The sequence below is a fragment of the Galeopterus variegatus genome, unplaced genomic scaffold (genome assembly GCF_000696425.1).
Source record: "Galeopterus variegatus unplaced genomic scaffold, G_variegatus-3.0.2 Scaffold5551, whole genome shotgun sequence".
In the NCBI taxonomy this organism is placed as follows: domain Eukaryota; kingdom Metazoa; phylum Chordata; class Mammalia; order Dermoptera; family Cynocephalidae; genus Galeopterus; species Galeopterus variegatus.
The window spans coordinates 41,711-43,227 of record NW_007731662.1 but is presented as its reverse complement, the minus strand read 5'-3'; the positions used below and the strand labels follow the sequence as shown (position 1 = coordinate 43,227).

The following is a 1,517-nucleotide window of genomic DNA, read 5'->3' as shown; positions in this document are numbered from 1 at the left end:
GGGCGCCGTCGGTTCGGGGAGCAGCCGCACGGGCCGGGGCCGCAGGGGGCGCTTCCCGGGGAGCGCACCCCGGAGTGTGGCGCCAAGCTCGGGGCCCCGACGAGGGCCGCGGCGGCCTCCGGGGAGGCCGCGCCGCCAGCGAAGCCCCCTTACTCGTACATCGCGCTCATCACCATGGCCATCCTGCAGAGCCCGCACAAGCGCCTCACGCTCCGCGGCATCTGCGCCTTCATCAGCGGCCGCTTCCCCTACTACCGCCGCAGGTTCCCCGCCTGGCAGAACAGCATCCGCCACAACCTCTCGCTCAACGACTGCTTCGTCAAGATCCCCCGCGAGCCGGGCCACCCGGGCAAGGGCAACTACTGGAGCCTGGACCCTGCCTCCCGGGACATGTTCGACAACGGCAGCTTCCTACGGCGCAGGAAGCGCTTCAAGCGCCCCCACCCGTCCGCGGGAGCCCACCTGCACCAGCCCTTCCCCCTGCCCGCCGCGCGCGCCGCCCTGCACGGCGCCTACCCGGGCCTCCTGCTCGGTTCCGAGGCCCGGCCGCAGCCTGCCCCGGGGACCTACCCCTCTGCCGCCCCCGGGAGCCGCCCGTGCGCGCTGCTGCATCCGCATCCCCTTCGCTACTTGCTGCTCTCGGCCCCGGCCTCCGCTGAGGCGCAGAGGAAAGCGCAAGGTGATGACCGGGCGACCCCCCGCACCCTCCCGGCGCTGCAGCCCTCGCCGAGCTCCCAGCCTTGGGAGGAGGGCCAGGGCCGGGCGTCGCTGCCCGGAGGCGGATGCACCTCCTTCAGCATCGAGAGTATCATGCAAGGGGTTGGCGGAGGGAGTACAAAGGCCGCGCCGAGTCTGCCCTCGACCCCGTGGGGCTACTGTCACCTGCTGCAGCACCCGTCGTGCCTGTTGCGTCCCCAGGCCGCTGCCCCCATGCTGCACGTGTCCGCCGCCGCCGCCGCTCGGAAGATTTTGTTGCAGCAGCAGCAGCAGCAGCAGCAGCAGCAGCACTGTACCAGCGGCTGCGCTCCCAGCAAGGGCGCGCTGCTGGGCCGGCATCTGTCGGCCGCTGCGGCAGAGGGCTCTAGGCTGGCATCGCTGGCCGCCCCTTCGGACGGAGGGGGACCTCGCCGGCCTTTTGAGTAGCAGCCACAGCTGGCCCCCTCGCACCTGGAGCCAGGTGGGAGGGTGGAGCTGCCCGCTGTCCCGCTGTCCTCGCCGCCCACCCTCGCGCGCTCCACCTTGCACAGCCAGGAGCAAGCGTCTGCGTCTGAATCCCGCCCCAGAGCAACCACTGATTTCTGCTCACTGCAAAATAGTTACAAAGGAACGGTTGGATTTTGTCCCCTTAAAGACAACCTGAACATAAATTACGAAGGGCGTCAAGTCTCGCCCTTTCTTTTCCCGCCTTCAATGGTGGTTTCTACAGCTTTTCCGATTTGCACATTTTCCGAGAACTGTGAACGTGAGTGGGGTATTTTGTTCTGATATTAAAAGAAAAACAAGGAAAACAGTCTCTA

The 1,517-nt window shown here is 67.6% G+C and overlaps 1 protein-coding gene across 1 annotated transcript in view; it reads left to right on the top strand.

Annotated features, from left to right (window-relative positions):
* The window catches only part of LOC103605033 (forkhead box protein D4-like), a 2,288-nt gene extending 1,145 nt beyond the window's left edge, over positions 1-1,143 (top strand). Inside the window, exon 2 of the mRNA XM_008589614.1 lies at positions 25-1,143. Within this exon, the coding sequence (XP_008587836.1) occupies positions 25-1,143 (1,119 nt within the window). The remainder of the gene's footprint in view (positions 1-24) is intronic.
* The last annotated feature ends 374 nt before the right edge of the window (positions 1,144-1,517 follow it).